The sequence below is a fragment of the Euphorbia lathyris genome, chromosome 2, assembly GCF_963576675.1.
Source record: "Euphorbia lathyris chromosome 2, ddEupLath1.1, whole genome shotgun sequence".
NCBI classification, from domain to species: Eukaryota; Viridiplantae; Streptophyta; class Magnoliopsida; order Malpighiales; family Euphorbiaceae; genus Euphorbia; species Euphorbia lathyris.
In genome coordinates, this window is record NC_088911.1 from 74,475,141 (window position 1) to 74,500,026 (window position 24,886).

The window sequence follows — 24,886 nt, forward strand, 5'->3', positions numbered from 1 at the left end:
TAACAGCGAAAAGATGTATGGGATACGTCACGACATAACAAGTACGCTCCTTGATCGGTGTCTGAAGGATTAATGGAAGATGTATGGGGTGCGTTACGTCCTACAGGGTACGACAAAGTAAAGATGCAAGGAATACATCACCACATGACAAGTGGGACTCATGACGGGTGGACACGTGATGACACGACGCAGCAAGGATATAGCGGATACGTCACCTGAGAACGGTACGCCTCTTAACAGGGTAAGGACATATTGGAGGTGTCGCAACATACAGGGTATGCCAAAACAAAGGCGTAGGGGATACGCCAGGACATAAGGGTTGTACCTTCTGACTAGTGCCTATGATACTAGGGAAATTACGAGGTACGCTACCATACATACAGTATGCTAAGGCGAAGACGCATAGGATACGTCACGACATAATGGACATGCCTCCTCGCTAGCATACAGACAACACTGTGAAGACGCACGAGATGTGCCAAGGACGCATAAGATGCGTCCCAACACACAAGCACGATAAGGCAAAGACGTATGGGATACGTCACGACATAACTGGTATGCCTCCCAATGAACACGCGACGTTGGGGTCGATTCTTTCTCACATTCCTAACAAACACGTCCTAAGTCTACAAAACCTAGAATGGCTGCACGCAGCTCGGTTAGCATGCGACACTTTATATGGTATGACTGCAATGATTTGTTAAGCATAGGATGCATTATGACTTAAATCTGACTCGACTGATGTACAAACAGATAGAAATCCATACGAACAAATTAGTTAGCGAAAATCGTACATAACGCGTAATTAGATTTCAATAAGAAAACGTTAGATAACAATCACAATCATCATATTATCTCTCTTCCATCCTTATTCCTCCACACACTCGTTGGTCCAAGTCTCTTTCCTAGGATTTTGGTATGGGCTCACATCGTGGTCCAGAGGACGCGTGATGCTGTCGATTATTGCGAAAAAATAATCATTCACCAAACAATACAATTCGTTTTAATGCATCAGCGTTCAGTGACTAAGATATCGACCAAATCAGATTGTCCTTTTGAATAACTCGTCCTTTGTTATTTCGCGAGACGCATTAGTTCGGGTTTTGACTCCCTTTGAGCGCATCTCGGATTTTAGACGTGGTACAAGTTATTCTTTCAGTTCAATCGTTCGTTATTTGACAATGACTCGTTCCCTTTTATTCGCGTGGGTTCGTGTCTCGATTTTTGGATTACGACGGGATCTTTTGGATCTATTGAGAGACGTAACCACGTGTTTGTTTAGTGATGAAATCACTTTTTGGATTAGGGAACGGACTCATCGCGTAACGCGTTTGTTTTTAGCGTCAAGAACCTGCTTGCTTGTTTTGGCTATGTGAAAAGACGATGAGTCTTATTTGAGCGCGCAGTAATCTTTCGGCCAGCCACAAATTTTTATTTCTTCCAATTTACGGGATATACCATCCTAGCGTGGTTATAGAAAATCAACGTTTCGTTGAATCGCATGCTTATTCGAAGCAGGGATATTACTGTTCTTTTTTATTTAGGCACGAGTTAAGCAAACGCGCATGTCGGCCCATATTTCTTGTAGTTTTGGTAATGGTCGAAATGATCGAGCCATTAGTCAAACCCACAGTCTCGTCCATATGGTGCAATCATGCGATTTCTTATCTTAATTCGGCTTCGTGATTTTAAACGGCGTATATACCAGTTTGAGGCATGTATTTAACGGCATTGGTTCATTTTCTTTAACTACTCTCGAGATTGACATATATCGTAGATACGGAATGATTTTGGTCTTTTGTTTATTTTTGCTTTTCTTTTATTTTCTTAGTCACTTTTGCGGATACGTCCATTTCTTTTAAGAACAACATAAGGCGTAGCGTAAGAGTTCGTTTTTCATTTAGAAGGGACGGGCCAAGTTTATGAAACTCTTTACGTTACAACGGGGTCGTTCAAAACAGAAATGTTCTTCGTTTTCGTTTTGTCATAATCTCGCTTTATCCCAACGTATTTAAAGAATGTGAATAACGGCTACTGTTAATATAGTCTTTTGAATCGAGACATAACTATCCTTAATACCAAACCAATTCGTACTAATACGTGCTTACATCACAACATATTTCCTGAACATGTGCCTTCTTCGGGACACGAAAAGGGACCAGGCGGGTCGCACAAGTTCATTCATACGAGATGACTAAATCGTCTTTAGTTCGAATCGCTTCGATGTTTTGGGGTAGTTTGTATATCGGTTTAAGAGTATATATTAATGTATCGTTTCATTTCCTTTACATATTTTAGGATTTAGACACGTATCATGGCAATTTGAAAACACGAACTGATTCATTTATCACATCAAAAATAGTAACGGGTAATCCTATGGCAACTTCTAAGGCTACTATATGCTGACACGGCTGATCGCGGGACCTCACAGGACCGCACAAATTCGCCCCTAACGAATGGATGGGGACCCTTTGGCGCCTTACTGTAAGGGGGAACTTACACTAGCCTCTTTCGAGCGACGAATGGACTCTCGCTAGAGGTTTCGCGGAAATTACCCAAAAGGTTTGCAATAATGCTTATGAATGCATACGAAAAGAAATAATACGATTCGTCCCCGTTAAGGGCTTAATACACGCCTTCCGGAATCAAATTTCTCGCTTCCCCAGCAGAGTCGCCACTTGTTAGACAAGGTGCCGAACGGCCTCGCCTGGGCGGACCGGGGGGTGGACACCTCATGGCAACATAAGCGGTGATTGGCGCCGAAAGCAACCAATCGTGGAATCAAGCTGCTCGACGGGACTGGAGCCTGGAGTATGCAAGAGTCGCCACCCACGAATGGGAAAATGAACACCGATTCCTTGCGGGAGACCGGTGAGGTTTCGGAAAACTTAGGTACGAGCCGAGAAGGCTAGCTCCTTTCCGGAGAAAGGCTACTAGGCACCCCGACATCGACCGGTTATGAACCACCGGCCTCCTACTCAGCGTGTTAGGCGATAACGGACTAATCGCATATTTCTTTAAGTTTAAAATTCATTTGAAACCTTTTCTTTCTCGCTTTGAAAACCGTTTTGAGCATGTCATTGAAAACCATTTTAGTAAAGAATCACCCATTTTGCATAATTTAAAATATATGGGAGAGAGAGGGGGATAGAAGAAAGAATTGATTTATTTACAATGTGGTTTTATACTTCAATTTATATATTAACTCTAAACTAATCTCACTCCCAAAAAACGAGTTTATTTACATGGTTCGTACCTTAATCGCCTGTTGGAACGATTTAGGCACGTTTCAAAACCCCGTTAATTTACATGATGTTTACTCGAATCGCCGTTGGAACGACTCGAGCGTTTGAAAACGTTGAACCAAAAAGTTTTAACCAAAAACGTGATTAAACATACAAGTTCGTTTATTTTTGTACAAAACCGTTTGGATAGAAAAACGATCCAGAACTCTATTATTTACAAGAAACCGATTTTAATTACAATGTTCGCTTAATCCGTCGTTGGAACGAATTAAGGTTTTAAAACGTGATGTTTAGGACGTGGTTTAAAATGATAAAAAAAAAAAAAAACCTTTTATTTACACTTTAGAAATACCTAGAAAAACTTTAGTTTGAATGAACAAATTAAACTTTCTTTTCTTGTGGTTTATTTTCCCTTTTTCACTCAATTATCCTTTATTTGAACATAATTACAACACTTACAAATTAAACCCAAATTCACCCAACCCAAATACTTTTTAAAACATATATATATATAGGAAATTCAAAAAAGATGAAATAAATATACTTATTTATATGAATATACACTATGGCAAAATAATAATAATACTTATATAAAAAAGGTAAAATAATAATGTATATATGAATTAATAAGTAAAAATGGTAGTAAGTATAATACTAGATATGATACACATTTTATTTTAACTTGAGAATATGTAAAAAGTAATGAATAAAGTTTATAAATAAGAAAACCATATTTAAACTAAAATAGTTTTTATACATAATAAATATATGGAGGATAACCCACCCAAAACAATAAAAAGGAAAATATACATATATACATATAGCCTTTATAAAACCAAATTAATGAAAATCATACCCAAATATACAAAATAGGTATTCAATAGTAAGTTATTACTAGTCATATACTTTGAAAATAATTTTAATAATCCTATTACATATTTATACATATACCTATACAAGAATAAATGTAAAAAAGATGAGAAAAAGGTTAGAAAATGGATTTTTTAAGTTCCAGCAGCTTTACCGACGGAAAATCCGTCGGTAACCCGCTTTTAGTGACAGAAAACGGCAATTTACAGAAATAGTCCAACAGTTTCCAGATTTTATCAAAAACATTAGATCCACTCTATTTTGTCATTTTAGCCTCCAAACTACCCCAAATCGGGTCATGGTTTGTAACGGAGGATTATAAAACGACGTTTTATTGAAAATAACGGTTCAAAACATTTATAAAACAACGGATCTACGACGTTTGGATCCCGAACTACCCTTGAATCGGGTCACGGTTCGTATTGGGATCCAAAACGAAGTTTTTATTTCAAAACTAAAACCAAATACTTGTTCAAATGCAAAACAAAAAATTAACTTAACAAATCTAAACAATAAAAGTGTAAAAAACAAATAAATAAATAGATTCAAACAATAAAAAGAGATGAATAAATAAACGGGTCTAGTTCCTCGGATTATTACCTCTCAATCGGTAATAGGAATGCCAAATCAAGTCGATTGATAGTGTTTTAAGTCGGATTTTTTGTGTTTTTGCTTTGTTCGGGTCTCGGAAAAATTTTCCAGGGGTTCGGGTTTTTTTTTTCCCCTCCTAAATGCATTAGGCTCCATCCTATTTATAGGCATGGAGCCTTAACAATTAAGATTGCTTTGGCTTGGAGCCTAAGGGTAGGCTCCAAGCAAAGCTAAATTAGCTTACTCTTGACTTGGAGCCAAGGGTAAGCTAATTTGGCTTAATATATATCATTATAATTATTATTATTATTAATGTTATCATTATTATTTTTTATTGTTATTTTTTTTTTTTTAAAATAGTAGTGCACTTGGCATTCGGCCAAGTGCAGCAAAATGCATTTGGCCGAAGCCAAGTGCCATGGGGCTGGGCCTTGGGCGGCCCAGCCCCCGTCACGGGCCGTCCAACGGCCCGTGACGAAAATGGCAGCCCGAGTCGTATATATAAAAAATAAAAATATTTAAATAAAAATACACTTAAACTTAATTAAAATCCAAAAATGATTTTTATCAAAAATGATTTTCGTCAACACCGATTTTATAAAATTAGCTTTTACCACATCGATCTTTTTACAAAACTAAGTTTTTATTGTTCGAATTCTAAAACAAAACCCCTATCGACCCGAGATTTTATTAATAATGAAATACTCCGAATTTGGCGAAATGATTTAAGATTTCATTTGCGGAACCGATTCGCCCGTCATCTCGATTCGATTTCCGAATTTGATCAAACCGGTCTCCACGGTCCCTTTGAACAACGTTTTTTATTTATTATTTTTATTGACTCATCATTTATTTTAATCGACTGATTTGGATCCCTTTTTATAATTTTTCTTCATCGGTTCTCCGACCCCGGTGTCTACAGCGGTCCCTAATCATATTATGCAAGCTTGTAGATTGCCTGAGCCTGTACTTAAGGATCTTGATAAAAGCAATCGGTGGTTCCTTTGGGGGGGATTCTGCGGAGGGGAAAAAATTCACCTGGTTCCTTGGAAAGAGGTTTGTCAACCTAAAGATATGGGGGGGCTAGGGATTAGGCAAGCCAGTGACAATAATAAAGTTTTACTTATGAAAGTTCTGTGGAGAATGTGGCAACTCCCTTCTTCTCTTTGGGTTCGCTTATTATGCGGGAAATACAGGAAAGATAGGATTTTTGGGGGTCCTAAGGAGAGAGTTATTAATTGTTCTTTTCTATGGAAAGGCCTAAGTACTGTGTTTTCAGAGTTTTGCACTGGGATAGGTTGGGATGTGGGCAATGGGAAATCTATCAGCTTCTAGAATGACATCTGGATTGGCAAAAATTCTTTATTAGAGGTTTGTATCTCCCCGCCACCGATGGATATCCGTGATTGGAGGATTGCTGATGTGGTTGATTCTGAGGGTGACTGGATATGGTCTAAATTTGAATCTTTTTTGAGTCTGGATACTCTCTTAAGAATTAGAGGAGTTAAGATTAGTAGTAATGAGGAAGATAGGGACAGTTACTGCTGGGCATTGACTAATAATGGGGCTTATACTTGTAAATCTGCCTTTGAGGCTTTCAATCAGAATTTGGAGGCTCCGCGACCTGATGTTTGGAAGAAGGTTTGGGCTTTGAAAGTCCCGTACCGTATTAGGAGCTTCTTGTGGCTTGGTATCAAGAATAGGTTGCTTACTAATACTGATAGGAAAAGACGGCATTTGGTGGAGTTTGGTGTTTGTAGTAGGTGTAGAGGGCATGAGGAAACCATTTGCCATGCTCTTAGAGACTGTACTAGGAGCAGAGAAGTGTGGAGGAAAGTTCTTCCTAACCAGTTGCTGCCAGCCTTCTTGTCCAACACTGACCTTGACTGGTTTGCAGATGGTGTTAGTGGGAAATTATTGGCCGATCTGGAGCATGGTGATATCATTTTTGCAGTTGTCTGTCACCAGATTTGGAAATGGAGGAATATGGAGATCTTTGGAGGAGAAACGGTTATTATTCCTAACTTGGTTGATTTCTTCTCCAATAAATTATGTAATATTATTGATAGCTTTAAGGAGGACTCTCTAGCTAGGTCTTTCCAGAAGAAGGCAGTTCATCTCTTTGGATGGTATAGGCCTTGTGAAGGGACTGTAAAGCTAAACACTGATGGTTAAGGAGGACTCTCTAGCTAGGTCTTTCCAGAAGAAGGCAGTTCATCTCTTTGGATGGTATAGGCCTTGTGAAGGGACTGTAAAGCTAAACACTGATGGTTCTTGTCTGAAGGACGGGAATATTGCTGCTGGGGGTGTCCTGAGAGATGATGGTGGTGTTTGGGTGTCTGGGTTTGCTTAGAATTTAGGAAGGGGTTCCTCATTCTTTGCTGAGCTTTGGGGGATCTTTTCTGGCCTTAAACTTGCTAAGAGTCTGGGTTTGAAGAAGTTACTTGTGGAATCTGATAACCTTGAAGCTATCATATAATGCTATTTGTTTGAATAGCCGAATTTTGATCAAAGATATTAGAAGGATGTGTTCTTTCTTTGATTCAATCAAGTTCAACCATGTTTTCAGAGAACAAAACAGGGTGGCGGATCGCTTAGCAGCCAAGGGCCATGAGAAGATGTTCGGAGTCACAACCTTTTCTTCTCCTCCTTCCTTCCTGTCTTCTCTCCTTTTAGATGATATGGTGAGGGTTAGCTTCCCTAGGCTAATCCCGAGTTAGGCTTCTTTTTGGTTTTTGTTTGTTTTTTTCTTTCCTTTTCCTACCAAAAAAAAATAATCGTTAATTGGAGTGTTGTTATACTGAGGACATAATATATTTAAACATCGTGATTTAGAGACACTTTAACAAAAAACTGTCGTTATATTTCAGACTTAATGGATTTTTTATGTACTCAAATATAGACCCTTTTTATAATTAAATATGCCGCCAATTTGGAGACGCTTTGAAATTGAAGTGTTACAGTATTCAAGACGTTGTTAATATTTTCTGAAGCAAAATAACAACATAACAAACGTTGTGTCGTTCACTTTGCGACGCTTTATTAAAACGTAGTGGAAATTTCAGAAATTGAAAATAAATAATATAAGAAAAATCACGATGCCAAAAATGTAAGTGTTGGAAACATGACGATGCTTGTATGCTATATGTCATCGAACTGAATTTACCCACACAAGGTTTTATGCGTTGTTAAAATTAACAATAGATGATTTAATGATACTTGTGACGATGCTTTGAAAAGTATGGGTAAATATTTAAGGACACCAAAAAACGTTGTTAAACTTTAAATTTTATCGCCTTGTTTCAGGATACAAGAGTATCATAATACATGAATGTTCACATTGACTTTAATGACCAAATGAATTTGCTCATTTACCGTTAAATCTAAGCTTATTAAATCTAAGCCCTATGATGTTTTGAATCTCCATCCTAGGATTTTAATAAGTCTGGATCTAACGGTGAATGACCAAATTCTACATGGTTATTAAGGTCTATGGGATCAAAACTGATCATCATAAGTGTCTGAACAAAATGCTACTATTATTGTCCATATTTCATAACACAATACAAATACAAATACAAATTCAATTTAGAGTTAAATAACACCTTATCATTTTCATATGAATATTGTTGTTTATGATAAATTTTGAAATTATTTGAAGGGATTAACGGCAATTAATCCATTTGAGATATACGGATTCGGGCGTACCTTATTGAATACCAGAACCTGTAGATCTCTCAGAGTAGCGGAAGCGAATCTTAACACCACAATCTTGTACCACCGGTAACAGACAATCACACAGCGTTAGTCAGGAAAGACTGGATAATTCACAGACTAAAGTGAAGAAGAAGAAGAAGAAGAAGAATGAGAGAGAGAGAGAGAGAGAGAGAGAGAGGCGCAGGAGAGGAGGAGGCAACCTTTCTCTTTCAACCTTATGTTGTGATTAGGGTTAAGCCTATTTATAGAAAGCTAAAACCCTAATCTTCCATCTCTTAAGATAGACTTGGTCCGTTCCATTTCGAGCGAGTCGGATTAGTTAGATCCATACCCAATTAATCCTAACATTATTACACATACAGTACTCACCCAAACTAGTTGTGTAAATTTGATTCTAAACTTCCTTTTACCATATCACATTGCCATGGCTAAAATACCTCAAATAATAACGATAAATAAAAATTTTAAAAAAAAAATCAATTTACTTCCTTCCCAACTAGCAACTTCCGAAAAGGAGAAAATATAATTCACAACTAAGCCTCGTTTGGTACATCCTAATGAATATCATAATGGAATGATCATTACAATGGAGGCTCATTACTATGTTTGGATTATCATATTATTTTTGTTGTAATGAAATCACAAATACATCATTCAATTTTTCTTTACAAATTGACATAATGACCATTACATAAAGAATAGGCATGAATCCCCATTACGACTAACTTTTGTATTTGTAATATTAATATTTGGGGTTAACACACATAGTTATCCTTGTATTTGTCTGTTTTAACACATACCCCTATATCAAATAAACTCATAAATATATCCTTATATTTTTCAAATAGCACCAAAAATATTCTAATCTAAGAGACTACTATATGACACTAATGGTGCAACACTTAAAGACTCATCTTCTCCATCACCATCCACTCGAAATTTAACACCTGTAAACTATACCCAACATTATTTTAGTAGGCAATTACTGTTTCTTCTTGAGCTTAAATTTGAAGCAGCAAAAGCTTAATCTTTTAATTGAGCTTGATCCTCTCCTATATCTTTTAATTGAGCTTAATCTTTTAATTGAGTTTTATCCTCTCCTATTATGTATTATTCTTATTAAATGATAAAACGAAAAACTAGAAAAAAAACATGAAAAATGAGAAAAAATAAACACGAAAAAATAAAAATTCGAAAAACGTAAAAAACACGAATAACAAGAAAAAAATAGAGCTTGCAATTCATATTTATCATATTTTTTCACATTTTTTATTGATTTTAATTGTGTAAATAAAATTTTATGATTACATTTAACTAAATAAATATAAGTATTGATTAAAAAAAACAAATATAAGTATTGTAATGATAATTACATTTTATCATTTTTTTTAATTTATAAAGATTGATTTGAGGTGACTTACCATGTGAACAGAACTGTCTTAAAGGTGAAGTTCTCTACTTCTCTCTCTACATCCATATGTATGGTTATCAGAAAAGCGCCCCAACTACAACTACTTCATCATATGATATTACCTTTTTTTGCCCCCATCATTCACTAGTTTTTAAACCACAAAAACTATAGAGGAAATTACACAGAATGTTAGGTTTGATTTTTATTTTACAATTAAAGAAGTTAGTTTTCTTTTTTTAATCAATAAAACAATTTTTTATAATCATATTATCAATAATCCATAGAATATATTGCTTTTGTCAAACGGTTATGACAATAAAAAAAAATATTAAATAATTAAAGTTTTTGAAAATTCATCTTTCCACTTTTCCTTCATCCTTTCCTTTTCTTAGAAAGCCAGCCCTTATTCATGAAGTTTTTTTTTTGTTTGCAGATTTCATATTTTAATTTATGAATTTAGGAATGGTAGAAGTTTTTTTCATCTAATTTTCTTTCAAAACTGTAGTTTCATTCGCTACTTTTAATAATTTCTATTTTTTTTTTTTTTTTGAAAAAAAGTACAGCAGTTACATCCTTTAATGATAAAAACTGGTATTTTTTGAAGTATTTGACATTTTGATAAATTCTTTTGCAGTATTAGATAGTTGTAAATAATTTATCTAATTATGACTATTATGTAAATTACCCAAAACTATATTCTAAAATAAACCAAACCGCATAATTTTTTTATTATTATTTTTACTTTACGCAACATGACATATAAATTCTAATAAGTAGCATTTAATAGTGCACTTATGCTAGTCTAGTCTAAAGTTGATGAAAATACTATTATGCACAGATTGAGCATATCAAAAGCCTCTTTGATGGCTTGTATTGTTTTTTAGGTAATAAACTGGGAGTTCAACATATAAGGTACGACTGCAACTCAGTCATTCAGGCGACTTCCTCAAAAAAAGATATAATCATCCAAGTTTATAGCAATAATTCGATAGACATAAGTGAAATTGACAGATGCACAACCAAAAGAATGGTTGGAACTTGGAATGTTGAAAATTTGATATTAATAATAATGGATGATCATGATACTGCTACTGCTACTGCTACAGCTACACTAACCCAAAAAGGATATCATACAATATATCTATAACACTCCTCAATTCTCCGCCGCACCAGTTACACAACTCTTTCATCTCAACATCACCAATTACCGATTGGGATTGGGATTTTACCACTCTACCAATACAATCTCTTTCAACTCTTTTCTCTTAATAATAATCACTCTTGTTGCTCAAACTGTCTTCCTCCAACTCCAACCATGATCAACTCACTGCAAATTATTATTAATACCATCTTTCATTCATTATATTACGAATCCGGTATAAATAACCATAAGTTGTCAAGGTATTCAAACTGCGTTCTTAATTACCGTTAACAGGATACGCTCGATGTTACTTTTCTTCGCCAAATGATTGGAGACGCTTCACTAGATCCTCTTTCAATGATTCCGGTATCTCTGGAATAAAGCTTGCTTTCGCCTCTGTCATCAATATCTCCCTGCATTACATTCTCACAACATCACATCATTATTTCCATAAACACCACAAAACTCAGGCGCAAGGACGGATCCAGGATTTTCAATTAGTGGGGGCAAAGTATATATATATAAATAAAAAATTTATAAAATATCAACAATAACAATATAAAAAGCTTATACTATTAGCAAAAAAAGAAAAGATTATAAGTATCAGCAGTACATATTATACATATTAACCTCAAAAAAAAGAAGTACAGATTATACATATCAATTTGCAACTTGATAAAAGACAAATGACCTAAATTTTATATCTTGATAATTTAGTTAATGCCTATGAAGAACGGACACGTGCGGACACGGACACGGACACGGGTGCGGACACGGCAAACGGCATTTTTAGAAAATATGAGACACGGACACGGTTGGGACACGGCAAATTTTATATAATTAATTATATATATTAGATATAAAAATATATAAAAAACTTACTAAATCAGAAATAAATAAGTGATTAATCCATAAAAAAAAAACATCATAATCAAACCAAATTACTGAATCCCCAAAAAAGAAATTGAAACAGAAATCAGAATCCCCAAAAAACCCCAAAAAAGAAATCGCAATCCCTAAAAAAGAAAGAAGCAAAAGAAACATTTGGAGAAGAAATCGGAATCAAAGAAACAGGAAGAGAAGAAGTCGAATTCAAAAGAAACTGGAGGAGAAGGAATCGATTTCAAAAGAAAGAGGAGGAGAAGAAATCGAAATTGCAGATGATGCAGACCAAGCAAATCGCAATCGCAGGAGAGAAGACCTAAATCGCAATCGCAGTAAGTTAAAAAAAAAACCTAAACTTTACCTATTTTTACAATTCGTCGTGTCCTAGCCGTGTCCCCCCGTGTCCCATCCGTGTCCGATGCTCCGGCCGTGTCACTGCCGTGTCCCGCCGTGTCCCCGAGTCCGGCGAGTCCGACTCGGCCACGGCGACCCCCTGGAAATGTCCGTGCTTCATAGGTTAATGCTTATACAAAGTTTGATTTTAAGGGTTAATAGATGAGAGTACATATTGGCAATTTGGCATCAGAGCAACTTAGTATCCATATCCATTGGATAGAAGATTCTAAAGCAATACTAACATGGGGTCAAAAATATTTTAGAACTCAGTGGGGGCACGATCCGTCCCTGGCGTGTATGTATAATCTAAAAACTATGGAACACCAAACAAACATATTTCATGATTTCAGTATTTAATTTTGCCTAACTAAATGCTATTTGTAAAATGTACTACAAATGGAAATGTGTAAATAACAAGATTATTGGTGTCCTTACAAATATTTCAGTTACGAGGACGTATTGCAAAATTTCCTTTTGAATGAGAATAAAAACATTCATTCAGTAAGTATACATCAATTATTACCTAGGAAGCACCACACTTCTAGGAAGTTAACGTACGAGTGTCGGACACTCCAAAATAAGTGCCCCCTCTTTTCTTTTCTTTTCTTTTCTTTTAAATATGGGGACACTTCTAGAACACTTCAGGGACACGGCTTCTGAGTTAATTAAGTAGAATGTAGGGGTTTTTTTAATAATTTTACAAAAAAGAGGGGTTGATACATAAAAAAAAAATAAAAAAGAACACTATAAAAAAATCAAAATCTAAAGAAAAGAATATAGCAGCCGCGCCATTTTTGGTAATTTAAATAGTTCTGAAGTGTTTTTTTTCATAAATTAATGACTTATTATGGATGTTATTTATGGTTTATAATGACTTGTGAATGTTATATATACAAATTTGGCGTGTCCCCGCCTTATCTGTATCTCATATTTTTTTTTAAATGCCGTTGGCCGCACCTGCACCTATACGAGTACCCATGTTGGGGCTTCCTAGATTGTTACTTATGCACTACCATTTCTTCAGTTAATTATATTTTATCAAAAATAATTTAGTTCCAATCTGTTTGAAATTAAAACCTAACAAAGTAAATTACCTAAACAGTAATATGTGATAAAAAAAATGCCTAGGAACAATGTCATCAGCAGGACAACAGCTAATAAACTTATCAGACACTGATAATTAAGTTTATTGTTTTCTTGTATTGTAGACATAGCACATAGGGAAGTTGAATTTCTCTATGTACCACAGAAACAACGAGCAAGAACTGGTCACGCAAACAGGATTAAGGGTGGCCCCTAAAGTTAACAGTACGGATCAATTTAGTCCAAATCAAAATTTAAGTATCAACTCAGCCCTCAAGTTGGCAAATTTGACAAAGTAGCACAAATTTTACAAATTTTAGGTATTAAAAACTGATGTATTTGGACCAATTTGGCAACTTGAGGACTGAGTTGACACCTAAATTGATCTTGACTGCCAATTTTAGGGGATATTTTGACCCTTAATTCCACAAACAAAGAGCAAGTTGGCGGTTTAGCAATTTATTATGAAGATGATGAGTTCTAACGGAATGCAACAGAGTACAACAAAGTCTCCGTCACGCAAACAAACAGCAATGACTTTGAAGATCATAAGACCAAAAAAAATCCAAAACCAGAACAAGAAACAATTAGCAGCAAAGGATAGAGCAACAATTGCAAAGAACCAAAAGAAAAAGAGCAACAATTCAAAGTAAACACAAAGTTCTCTGTTTTCCTAGGGAAAAATAGGAGTTGAATTGTTATATGGAAATTGATGCTAAAAGCGTGTCAGGAAACTCCCTAGTATTTACAGAAATGTCCCATGAACGTCCTCTATCAGCTTCCCCTCTGTCCCGTATCAACGCAGAAAAGCTTAAGGACCTAATTAGATATTTTCCTTTAATTAGTTATTCTGTTTTATTTGCTATTTGTCATTATTATTGTCTTTTGTTTGTTAGTGCTGGTGGTTATTTAGTACCCAGAAACTGTTAGTGATGTTACAGCTGTGGCATGTACAGCTGTAAGATTGGGTACCTGCTGTGACCTCAGCAGTACTATTTGCCTATATTTAGCTCATGCATTTGTAAGGAAAGGGTATCAATCAAGTAATAGGAAATTTCCTCCCCTTTTCCTTCTCTCTTTCTGTGCCTATCTTCTATTCTCTCTCTCTTCCAAATTCTATTCTAAAAATTCTCTCCGTCAGCTTAATACCTGACACCCTCATTTACATTTCAGATACGTGTAAGTTATGTGGAAACTCAGGGGAATTATGTTTCAATGCTTCACAGAATTTGACAAGCAATGATGAAAGAAAATGAAAATCCCAATGATGTAGATGATAATTGAAGGCAATGATGATTGTATGGAACAACAGCAAAATTAAATGACCCATTATTTTGAACGCAGCCCTTATATTTCTTTCATCTCACTTCATTTAGGAAGTGAATTAAAAAACCAGCTTAACATTATAACCCAACATCTAATGTAGAAGCTATCTGAAATTACCTATGACACAGTAACAAACTGACAAGAACAACAACATATTCAAAAAATTGATGGATTTATATTCAAAAGATGCCTATTTGTTACATGAGATATAAAGTTGTTGGTAAATCAGTAAAAAGAAAAAAGAAAAAAGAAAAAGAAAAAAAAAAAAAAAAACAAGAAAGAAAGAAATAAATAAAGCTGATAAAATAGAACTTGCTTCGAAAGCATAAATGATTTGTTGTCACAGGGGAATCAATAATTTCATGTGGTATATTCGCATATTGTTTCGTCCCAGTGGTAATAATTCACACCAAATTATATTCCTCTCAAAACCAAAGTTCCTCACATGCAGGCTTTTTAAGACGTAAAAGTAAAATGCTGAAAACTATAAATCAACTTATATATAATATTTAGCGGATCCAGATTAATTAAATAAAACTTCTAAGACTTACTTTAAGTCGATATTTCCAGCTAGTCTTGCACATGACCTCTTCCTCGAATGCATAAAACTGTACACATTATCAGACCAGCCGCAAGATCGCAAAACTGACGAAGCTTCTTGTTCCAAACTGAGACATCAAATGAACAAATAAGTACAGAAATTAATATTCCAACATAAATAGAGAGAGACAGAGAGAAGAACAGATCAAACAAATAAATAAAGATGGAAATGGCAAACCAAATAAGCAAAACGTCTGAATAATCTAACAACCAGAACACTTTCAATATCTATAATGGGGGTTACGAAACATATAGAAGAATATATGCTGCTTTAAATGAATCTTGCCTAAGAATATTCAAAATCCATTTCTCATTTTAATCAAGCGCACTAACCAAACTATATGGATGGAACTTAAAAAGTATGCAATATCATATTCTAGAAATATCAGAACTTCAGGCCTGCTCTTATGGAGTGTAAAAGGGGTCATTAAAGTGAGTAGGAAGGTTTTAAGCACTCCAATTTTGAAAGTTAAAAATTGGAAGGAAATTGGAGTGTTATTGATCCTTGTGAACCTTCCCCCCTCTAATAACCTTCCTCCTAAATGAGGGTTATTTTTAACTCTTCCCTTATTAACCCTCCATCCAAGCAGGTCCTTAGGAAAAATAAATCAAGCAATGAAATAATTTACTAATTTAGTTTCAAGATCATAATGTCTATTACAATAATATAGATATGGAAGACTATTGAAGGAGTTGAGGTATTAGTTAACATACACTTCCTTCAACTCTTCCACTTTGGCTCTTGATTGAGCATCCTGAGCAAATAATATGAAAGATTCATCCTTTAATTTTCTCTTCAACTCTGCATGGTGTTTCACTTCATTTTGTAATTTATAGGGATTTAACTCTCTTTCTGTTACTTTCCCACCTATAGTACCACTAGCCTCATAAGCATTTGTCCTCACTGAATCAGAAGTACCATTTTGGGCACGGCCATTTTCATTTGCCACAACACTTGTTCGGAAGGTGAGACTATCATCAACCTTATTATGTTTGTTACAACCATTTCCATTCATTACCGATGATACTTCTTTGTCAACTTTCTCCAAACAAGCTGGCTCTTTCACATCCCCATTCACTTTCGAGTTTTGAAGCTTATGAGTGTCGGCCTTCCTATCAATAGTTGGAGGATTCTTTTTCAAACCAAAGTTACCAGGAATATTGAACTTCAGACGTTGCCCACAAGGCATTTTATCAACCTTTGACATGGATGGCATATCTTTCTGGAACACTGGTTCAACAGATAACTTTGCTGGCACTGCTTTAGGTTGAACAGCATTTTTTACAACTTTAGATGCGCCATTTCCATTGGAATGACATGACTGTACACCATTGGCATGAAAAGTGGATGATGTATCTTTCCGGAACAATGGTTCAGCAGATAACTTTGCTGGCACTGCTTTCAGTTCAACAGCATTTTTTACAACTTTAGATGTGTCATTTCCATTGGAATGTCGTGACTGTACACCATTGGCATGAAAAGTGGCAGTTGCAGATACTGGCCTTTGATTAGTACGAGAAAAGAACAGAATATAAACCTTCTCAGACAAGACATCCTGCAGCGTTGAAAGTGTGACATATGAATCATTGCAGCAATACCACCGGCCCATTGCATCCTGCAAATGTAACAATAATACAATTACCAACATAGTTGCTTTTTGAAACTACTATTAAAGAAAAGTTGAGAGATAAAATGGAAAGTATAGAGAAGTCAGACCTTGATATATGCATAGTAATGCCCGGATTCTGGAGAGTACCCCGAGTGCACAATGGTACCAAAAAGATTATATTCTGGTCCTAGATCCTACTTGGAGAAAAAATGAACATAAATAGGCAGGAAAATCCTATGTATCACAAATAGAAACACAAAATATACAGAGTCCATAAAGATTACTGCAAATGTAAACACATGCCCAAACATCCAAGCATCGGTAGATGTACATTGGGAGTAACCAGAGCAGTTTTTCCCAATGCCCACATAATTTTAATATGTTATTTTTGCTATTGGTCATACTAGAACGGAAAGCTTATATTACCCCTGCTGAAAAGTGTTGTTCTCGTTAATTTGTTCCACTAAGATAGAACCTTCAGTAAGCTCCTATCAAACACTAGTTACACATATCACAGGTATTATTCATATTTATATTTGATTGTACTTCGTAAATTAATGAAGGGCAGCCCGGTGCACTACGCGTCCCTGCTAAGCGAGGGTCCGGGAAGGGGTCCCACCACAAGGGTGTATTGGAGGCAAGCCTTCCCCTGCCAAATTTTTTTGGCAAGAGGCCACTCCTAAGACTCAAACCCGTGACCTCTCGGTCACACGACAACAACATTTACCATTGCGAAGTCTCGCCCTCGTACTTTGTAAATTAATAACTCAATCAAATTTAATTCATCATATCTTCCCAATAATAAAACCAAAAGGAAACCCATAGCGAAATACATATACATAGCCACACACACACACACACTTATGATAATAATAAATAAATAAACAAACAAAATTCTTATTTGAACTTAATGATTATTAGTTTGTAAATGTAAATGTAAACGCAAGTTGCTGAAGAAGCAATTTGCTACATATTTACTTACTACCTACATTGGTTTCTTTCTAGTTTCTAATGTAAAAAACACGCAAAAAATAATAAGAAAATGCAACAGAGGCTTAGAGTTATGGTATAAACTTATTATGGGGCTCATCTGGGAAATAATTAAGCATGTTATAGTCTTTATTGAGTTCTATAACCTATTTATTTTAATAAATTCATTACTGTTGTTAGTCATAATATCAAGTATTTTCTATAATTTTACTTCGCTGAAACAGCAGTCCAGATATTTATAGGGGTTGATTTCATTTCAGTATATATTTTTCCTTCTTGCTTTCTTCATGAGTTCAAACTTCAAGCCCAGGGAGGATTACGAGTTCATAGCTGGTGATGAGCATCAAAATCTAGATCAAGTCCGCCACCAGCTCAGTCAGTTAGAGTAGTTTCTTTTAAAAAGTTACAGAATTAGCTAAAGTAGTTTGCTTTCAAGACTGAGTTAACTAGCTGGTCTGGTTTTTTCTTTTCAAGGAAGTCAGAGAATTAGATAAAGTAGTTTCCTTTCTCAATTTTGATTTAGCTAGCTCATCTTGTTTTGAATTTTGATTTATAGCTGTTCCCAGTAAATAATTAGAAGTTGTAAGGGCTATATTGAGCAGTCTATTTAGGCTTCTTAAGAGCTAGACACCAAGGCAAGCAGAACTTTTATCTCCAGAATTCCTTTCTCAAAAGATTATAGTAGGTTCTCTGTAAGGGCTATATTGAGCAGTCTATTTAAGCTTCTTAAGAGCTAGACACTATGGCAAGCAGAATTTTTATCTCCAGACTTCCTTTCTCGAAAGATCACAGTAGGGTTCTCCGTAATGAGCTCTTGCTTCTTGACCTAACAGAATAGGTAAACACAACAAACTGATATCACTTTACCGGGTCCCATAACCAGAAGCCAATATAGGGACTGTGATAATTTGGTATTGGAGACACTATATGGAGAAATATATACCACTCAGTAGCAGTTGAAACCCTTTATGCTATGTAGCAAGAGAACACGAGCAAGTGAGGCCAAGCAAGATGCTGCGACTGCTAAACTGGGAGAACTTTCTCACAACTTAACTGCACATCACAGGGAACGGAAATCAGCAATCACCATAGACCACTACCTGGAATTGCAAACGAAGAGGGAGGAAATTAGGTTCCTATGTTCTCCAAACTTGATTTTCCCCGTTTCGATTGCACAGCTAATCCCTTGGGATATCAGAGCCACTGCGAGAACTTCCTCCATCATGAACATACTCCAAAAGAAGAAAAATTGGGACTGGCTTCCTTCTACCTTGAACTTTGAAGTGATGGCTGACTATGGTTTATTAAGCTGGAGAGGAATCAACCTCTCAAGACATGGGAGAATTTCAAAACCATTTACCTATGATTTGACCCTTCCATTTGCAGCAATAAACTAGAAATTTCTAAACTTCAACAAACCAGAAATTGGTGATGAATGCTAAAGGCAGTTTGAGCAATTGGCATCCTGAGGTAGTATTTTGTACCAAGAACAAGAAGTAAAGATTTTCATCTGCAGTTTGAAAGAAGCTAGTACCATGCAGCTACAACAACCAATGAATCAAATTAAGGCATGCTTAGCAAGGTTATATGAATAAAGGAACAAACAAAGGTCAAAAAGAGGGATTGTTGACCAATTTAAAATTCAGACAAACTTCACAAAAACACTATATGTGAGGTGCTTGATTAAGAAAGGAGGACCAAAGGGCTCTGCTTCGACTGTGAAGCACCTCCCTTATAATCAAAAACATCAATAGAAGTGGTTATTTTGGTTGCAAGGATCGATGATGAGGCATTTAAAACACGGGATATGGAGGAACACCTTCTTCCACAGTCGTGTAACAACATTCCTCTTTTGTGCTAGAGGTTAAGTGCATTCTTGATGGGAGAGTAATCAATTCAGGTAGTTCCTTTTGACCAATTCCACAAGAGATTTCCACATAGAAAAAAGAGGAAGTTACAGAACTAGATGAAGTAGTTTTATTTTTTATTTTTTATTTTTTAAAACTGAATTAGATAGCTGATCTGATTTTTGAAGAAAGCTAGAGATTAAAGTAAGTACTTTTTCTTTTGAATTTTGGACTAGCTAGCTGATCTGGTTTGAGGATTTGATTTATAGCTTTACCCCAGGAAATAATTAGAAGTTTGTTAGGGTTGTATTGACCAGTCCATAAGTTTCCTAGGAGTTGTATTGACCAGTCTATAAGTTTCCTTTATCAACGAATCCTAGGTTCTCTCTAATGAACCATTGCATAATAACCAACAAAAATAGGTCATAACATATCAACCTGAAATCATTCAATAGGGTCCCATAACCAATAGACAGTCTAGGCCCTCTAACAGCAACCCAATCAGAAGGCCAATTACATGTCACTTTGTTGCCATGTCTGCATGTTATCTGGAATACATAACATAAGAAATTAATAACTACAAGATTTTTAATGACTGGGCCACAAGAAAAAGTTGAAAACTGTCAATACACTGCCCAAAAGCACATAAAGCTCTCAAGGCTTGAGCATTTTTCCTTTTCCCTGCTTATTCACAATAAGATGAACATGACTCGTCAAGATCTAGAATTACATTACAACAATCCATATGCTTAATCAATGATTGTGACATTTGTTACTCTTCCAACCATAGTTGTGAAAGGCGACCCAGGCGATCGCCTGAGACGAGAGGCGGTCCAGGCAATCAAGCCACCACCTTCTGTAATGAATGGCGGGCGAAATTCGAAAGACAACCGCCTTTCTGCCGCAGGCGAGAGGCGGTCGCCTTTGAGTCTCAGGTGAAATTTAGGTTAAAAATTGGAGCAAGTGTAATCAGAAAGTTTGTGCGATTGCGATAGAAAGGGCTCTATGTGTCCAGTTCGAAGACTTCATCTGCTCCAGGCTTCATCCACTTCGACAACTTCACTTCATCCCCTGCAACAGCACCGCCGATCTAACAGGTACATACTTAGACAACTTTACTTCATCTTCATTTCGACAACTTTACTTCCCTCTCTTCTCTGTTCTGTTCTAACTTCTATTTCTTACTTCATTTTCTTAGTTTCTTTTCTTCCTCTCTTAATTTTCTTGGCTTGGTTCTAAGTGTTATGCTGCCAACTTTTTATGACTTGTTCTAAATGTTATGCTGCTCAAATTTTTATGAAATTTTGTGAAGTTTTTACAAGTTTATCAGTAGTTGTTTGTTGTGTTGTGCAAGTTTATTATTAGTTTTGTTAAGTTTATTATTAGTTATTAGTTCTAAGTGTTATGCTGCCCAAATTTTGCAGGTTTTCATCATTAGTATTAGTAATTCGAATACATCGAAAGCTACAAAAAGAACTGATCCTTGTTGGAAGTATGTGCAAGAGGTCAAGGCAAGGAGCTCAAATGATCTCAGACACGCATGAATGATTTAGTTTTTGTGTTTTACAACTTTAGAAGTTAAACCAGTCAATTTGAGTTATGATTTTATTTTTTGTGTTTTTCTAATTTTTTTGTCCGGTCGCCTCGCCTCAAGGTGATATTTTGCCCTTATCGCCGGCTTGCCCATCGCCTTTCACAACTATGCTTCCAATGATTTGTACCATTTAATATTCTTATCTACTATCCGTCTAGCTCCAATCAAAAGAGGGTGAGCCTTGGCGCAACGGTAAATGTTGTTGTCGTGTGATCGAGAGGTCACGGGTTCGAGTCGTAGGAGCGGCCTCTTGCCAAAAAAAAGTTGGCAGGGGAAGGCTTGCCCCTTATACACCCTTGTGGTGGGACCCCTCCCCGGACCCTCGCTTAGCGAGGACGCGCAATGCACCGGGCCGCCCTTTACCCGTCTAGCTCCAATCAAAAGAAAAAGAAAAAAATCCTAAAACAAGCAAACATACTTAAATGGGAGATAATTAAGAATAAGAAAGCAAAGGAGAGGGGTGTTTCATCCATCTCATAGGATCACCCTAGTAGAGGGACTAGCGGCAACGACTGGTGCAAGATGCATTATCACCATAATACCAACAGCTTATATAGTCCAGACAGAAAATTTTATGATTGCCTCAAACCCAAACTAGTCAAATGAATGAAATTTACTATTGCAAGTTGTAATTCAAAGTCTAGTAATCCAGAGAACATAGTATACTCAACTGCAGTTATTCATTATCTCTTCAAAACCCTAGGCATTACAAATCTAATAAAAAATATGACGAGGAATTTGAATTCCACATCATTTGGCAAGCTTTCCAAACATATTACTAAGGTATGGAGATTTCACCATTATCGTTTTGGAAAAAGCATCCTAAGGCCCTGATTGTTCCAATTTTGGTGCATTGAGCCTCTGATCTTTCATTTCAACGAATCAGACCCCTGATAATTTATTTTTTGTCACATTAAGCCCCTCACACTTCTGTTAAGTGTGTAACTCAAAACGGTGTTCGATCACCTATATCATGTGATAAAGCTCCCTTTGTGCCATACATCTGATGGAACTTTGTAAGTGATGAAAACTTCGTAAAATTTTGTTGGTTGCATTTTAGGGTTATACGACGGGTTCATAGCTTTTTTTTTCTTCTTCGATCCATCTATTACTCTTACAAAATAGAAAAATGTTTTGATTTTCCATTTCATCACATTAAACATTTAGGGATTTCTCACGCATGTTTATCATTATCACATGATTTAGATGACCTAACGCCGCCGTTTTGACAGGAGTGAATTACATAGTTAAAAAAAAAGTGTGAGTGAGGGGCTTAATGTAACCAAAAATAAATAATCAGCAGTCTAATGTGTTGAAATGAGAGATCAAGGGTTCAATCCACAGTCGGAATGATCTGGGACCTCAGGATACTTTTTGCCTATAGTTTCTATAGACATACATTTATATCAACAACAAGCTCTATTTGCCATAGTTTTTCTGGTTATTCCACTTCAAGCATGTTGTTGGCCATGTGAAAAATTATCCCATGATTAACAAGACAGTAGCTAAAATGAGCCTTGCAGACCTAAGACTTCATCTTTGGAAGCTATCCTAGCCTACAACATGGAGGCAACACAGCCACATATTACACCTTGATCAACTCTCCAACACACATAGTAGATTGCAAGATCTAATTTGCAGATTTCTGCTTCTTATCAAATGTTTGTTTTGATGATTTTATATCTATATATATTTCCTTCTTTATTTTGAAACTATTCTATGTTTGTTGATATGCACATGCAAAGACATTGAGCATTTTTATATCTATAACCATGTTTTGGTGCACAGGGGCATAATTCAAAGAAATGAAAATCAAACAAGAAATTCTACATGGTTCAATGACTCAATTTATTTAACTGCAAATACCTGGCTTCCTTTACACATGAAGCTTGAAAGAACCAGAACTTCTTCAAATGCAATGGCCTTGTCAATCTTTCCACCAAATATGCCCTCAAATCTCTGAAAACACCAAATATAACAATAACTACTAGAATACCGAGAGCATGAATAACTACTTTTCTAATTTACAGGAATAGAGGTAACCAGCCTAGTAACTGAGAGACCACTTGTAATAAAAGCACAAGCATGAGTAGAATAAGCAAATGATCAACGATATCAAAGGTTAAAGAATCAGGATGACCCACCTTGAGTTGGATTACCAATACATTAGGTGCTTGAAGAATTGACATTTGCTTCTTTGCTGCCACCAATTTCTTACAACTAAACAAGTATGAGTCTCTGTCTTGTATGAACAAAAACATATAATCATCATTAAAGAGAATAAATGGTACAGTAATTACTCACTTCTCACATCTGTACTTATTGCTGCCATCCAAAGTCTCAGGCTGAAAAAACTTTTGCATTGCTTCTTTAAGAGAATTAGTATGCAAAACATCGAGACTTATGTCCATAATCTCATCAACCTTATTGGATTCGGAATGGCATGACAAGCACTTCACCTGGCTCTGCAAAGCACCCCCGAATATCTCTTTGACGACAGTATCACTGCCGTTAATTGAGTCATTTCCCTTGCGCTTCAGCTTCATGAGCCGCAAGCAAGTGTTGTGGCAAGAATCAATAACATAGCGCAAAAATTCATGAGCATCCTCTTGGCGACCGCACCGAAAGTGCTCAGCAAAAATTCTGAGACAACTTTGGATCTTAGCCGGAGTATCAAGCGTAAGGTCCATGCTTAGGGACCGGACTATCCGTTTCTCCAATATACAAAATGGACACTCGCGCTTCCGCTCCCCATTGGAAAGCGAATCACCTGCAAAGATATCATTGCAATTCAAGAAATTTGAAGAAACAAAAAAAAAAAAACTTTAAAGCAAGGAAATTGAGGAAGAGAACATACAGAGAGAAGAGTGTTGCAAGCGGAGACAGAAATTGGCGAGGGGAGGAGTGTAAGTGAGGCACTGAAGGACGCTATTGAGATAGCAAGAGTTACCGAGATTCTTCAACCCTAAAGGAGGCCCGTTTTTCCTTTTCTGACTCAGTAAATTCGGCTGCCAACTCATCTGCAATTGCAATCCCATTCATCAATAGCACCATCAATAATTCGATGATGAAGATGACGATGATGATAGTCTTGCCTCTTCATTAGAAACCACAACCTGGACGAAGTCGTTTATCGCCGACCACCACTGCCGCTGCGTCAACCCCAATCGCATCGCGGGCGATGGTTTAGAAAGTAAAAATGAGGATGGAGAATTTGGGCATTTCTTAATTATTATTTTTATTAATTTTTGTGAGAAAAGAAAAGAAAAAGAAAAATTGGAATTATTATGTGGGAGGGAAGGGCAGACAGTATAGAAGCAGCCCTACCAGATGAACGAACCGCAGCCGAGGAGTTTATATATGTGCTTGCTTTCTTTGCCTCACTCCGTTTTTTCTCTTCCTCACTCTTTGGATTTCCACCTGTGTGGGGGTTTGTTATTGTTTCAGTAACTCTTAGTTTGGTTGGGAGTTTGGAAGTTAAAAGCAGGAGGAGGTAATGGAATGGGGTGGAAATGATGGAGGAAGGTTAAAACTTAACCTCTTATTTGCAGTTCATGGAATGGAATGTAAACAAGAGTTA

The 24,886-nt window shown here is 36.2% G+C and overlaps 1 protein-coding gene across 1 annotated transcript; it reads right to left on the bottom strand.

Moving 5' to 3' along the window:
- Positions 1-10,733: 10,733 nt before the first annotated feature.
- LOC136218613 (ubiquitin carboxyl-terminal hydrolase 25) lies at positions 10,734-24,799 on the bottom strand. Its single transcript, XM_066005601.1, has 9 exons — positions 24,164-24,799; positions 23,611-24,076; positions 23,451-23,526; positions 23,173-23,265; positions 16,983-17,069; positions 15,980-16,881; positions 15,217-15,333; positions 11,261-11,388; positions 10,734-11,161 (listed from the first exon to the last, which is right to left on the bottom strand). Exons 1-8 carry the CDS (start codon positions 24,342-24,344, stop codon positions 11,283-11,285), a joined length of 2,028 nt encoding a protein of 675 aa, XP_065861673.1. The 5' UTR covers positions 24,345-24,799; the 3' UTR covers positions 10,734-11,161; positions 11,261-11,282.
- Positions 24,800-24,886: the final 87 nt, after the last annotated feature.

Bases quoted from the DNA above. Each gene is read 5' to 3' on its own strand.
- LOC136218613 (XM_066005601.1), bottom strand. From the start codon at position 24,344: ATGGGATTGCAATTGCAGATGAGTTGGCAGCCGAATTTACTGAGTCAG. The intron at 16,882-16,982 runs GTCTGACTTCTC...TTACATTTGCAG, and splicing joins ATTACTATGCATATATCAAG to GATGCAATGGGCCGGTGGTA. The intron at 11,389-15,216 runs GTAAGTCTTAGA...AATGTAATGCAG, and splicing joins GCTGGAAATATCGACTTAAA to GGAGATATTGATGACAGAGG.